The following is a 2,287-nucleotide window of genomic DNA, read 5'->3' on the forward strand; positions in this document are numbered from 1 at the left end:
AGATCACAGAGGAAGTTGACAAGGCCTTGGGGTAGATGAAGCCTGAGAGGGTTGTGGCGAGCCTGAGGGCTTCCAGGGCAACAAGAAGTGGCTGAGCGTCCATGATGAGCCTCTGCAGCGTTGGGGAGGGATCAGTGGCTCACGTCTGTTGCTAGCTGGAAGGAGCCGGGGACAGAGATTGTTGCCTGTGAGATATGTTTGCGTAGTAGGCTGTAGGGGAAGGAGAAGAAATTGCAATCCAGAAGGCATACCTAGTTTTGTGTGTCGACTCCCGGTTACCGGACCTTGCGGCGCCAGCGGAGGTGATGAAGGGCAAGTTGGTGGCCGACGGGGTCATGTTTTACGTTGCCGCCGCATCCTCCGTTGTCCAGGCGGAAGCTGAGCTTGCAGGCATCTGGGCCAAAGATCCTACCCGCCGGATGTGGCCTCTGCATAGGGCTTGGCATCGGCCTGCTCAAGATGAGGTGGGGATCAGCGCGACCAAACGGAACTATAAGGGTCGGATGGGACACCCCCTGGCGCATACCTATCTGACCAGTTGTGCTGTTGTGGCTGCGAGTGCGGTCGCCGGGAAGCCAAAGAGTTGCGGCCCAAACTCTTCCTCAGAGGGACAAGCAAGGGTGTAACTGCTATGCTGCGCTAAAAAAAGCGGTGTTTTAGCGTAGCGCAGCGGTCATACCGCTACGTTTCCGGACCACGTAGCTGTAGCGGTGCTCAAAACCGCTACAGCTACAGCTACATTTAGCTGGGTACCGCTTTTTTTCCCAGGGGGTCAGCTTTAGCGCAGCGGAAATTGCACTGCTTATGCTACCAAAAAGCGTAGCTGTAGCGGCAAACCGCTATTTGGAGCTAATTGACCGCTAACCGCTACGGTAGCGGGTAGCAAGTGTGTAGCGCTGAATCACTGCAGGGGTGCTACGCAACCACAGCTGCGGCAGCCTACCAGCACCGCTTGCAAACCACAGCTTTACCCCTGCCATGTCTTGGCATTGTTGGCCAGAGACTATTTAGCCTGTCCAGCCAGCTCCGCCAGTGTGGAGCATACTTTCTTGGCAGCCGGCAACATTTTTGGATCAGGCAGGTCTGGGCTTGCAATACAAACAATTGAGTGTTGCATCGCCAGCCACATGTGGCTACGCAACGGTGTCAAGTTGGGTGGGGTCTTCTCTGATTTTCAAGCTGTTATTGATGCAGCTGAAAAAATTAAAAGTTTGCCTGCTATCAAGAAAAACATGCGCGCAGCAGTAAGAAGTAGTTTATTTATTATTTCCTGATACATTTTACTATCCTGTTTTTCAAATGTCTCCTCTCTTTTATGATCAATTTTCCTTCAATTTTTCTTCTATATTTGTCTTCAGGTGGGTAGCGTTGGTAGCGGTTTACTTACCGCTGCGTAGCCGCTTTTTTTAGCGGTTTTGCGCTACGCAACCGCTAAAAAAAGTGGTTTGCCGCTGAATTTAGCGCGCTAAATACAATATTTTTTTTCTTCAGGGAAATCAAAAAGCTGTAGCTGTCCTTTTTGAAAGCTACAGTGCAGCGTAGCGTAGCAAGCCGAAAAAAGCTATGCTAACCGCTACGCTAAGCTTTTTGTAGCGTAGCAGTTACACCCTTGGGACAAGCAGCAGTCGTGATGGAGAACTACGACCGCTTGTTTGCTGAGACTGTACGGCACTTGTACCCCTCTCCTTCCACAGGAACCCTTCCGGCTCCCACGGATACCGCCCGGGCCCAGCAGAGCCGGATGACCAAAACTGGTGTCATCCTTGTTGTTGGACATAAATTTGGCACTGGCTCGTCCCGCAAGCAGGCCGCCATGGCGCTTAGAAACGCCAGGATCTCACTGGTGATTGCAGCCACTATAGGCAAAATCCGGAAAAGAACGCAATCACTATATTTTTGCTACTCAGTGGTCTCGGCGGCGATGCTAGATCCGGTCAATGTGGCAGAAACTTCTTGGATGTTGTATGGTTGTGGCTCGAGGCATTATTGTTGGATGGGAGCGCTGGAAGTAAGATGGGTGGATAATTGGCGTTCGTGATTCATGGAAATAAACAGGGAATGATGAGATGGCTGGAGCGTACATAGGGTTGGCGTTGCAATGGGGGCGAGTGACAAGGGCCAGGGCCTAGGTAATCAGTGCCATGTATGGGTGGGTGGGGGTCTGGTCATTCAAGCAGCAAGTGAGTAGCAGGCGCAGCAGTATGTTCAGGATGACCGTTTGGGAGAGTGGCTTGAAAGCTGGCTGGTTGAGTGGTCATTAGGCATGTGGGGTTAAGGTGTGAGCAAT

General features: G+C 51.9%; 1 protein-coding gene across 1 annotated transcript; it reads left to right on the forward strand.

The window, feature by feature from the left end:
* Positions 1-305: 305 nt before the first annotated feature.
* Positions 306-2,038, forward strand: PtA15_17A183 (uncharacterized protein; the record flags this gene model as incomplete). The annotated part of the gene is made up of 2 exons (XM_053164272.1): positions 306-582; positions 1,623-2,038. 2 exons carry the CDS (start codon positions 306-308, stop codon positions 2,036-2,038), a joined length of 693 nt encoding a protein of 230 aa, XP_053028256.1.
* Between the last annotated feature and the right edge of the window lie 249 nt (positions 2,039-2,287).

This window comes from Puccinia triticina, chromosome 17A, assembly GCF_026914185.1.
Source record: "Puccinia triticina chromosome 17A, complete sequence".
Lineage (NCBI taxonomy): Eukaryota > Fungi > Basidiomycota > Pucciniomycetes > Pucciniales > Pucciniaceae > Puccinia > Puccinia triticina.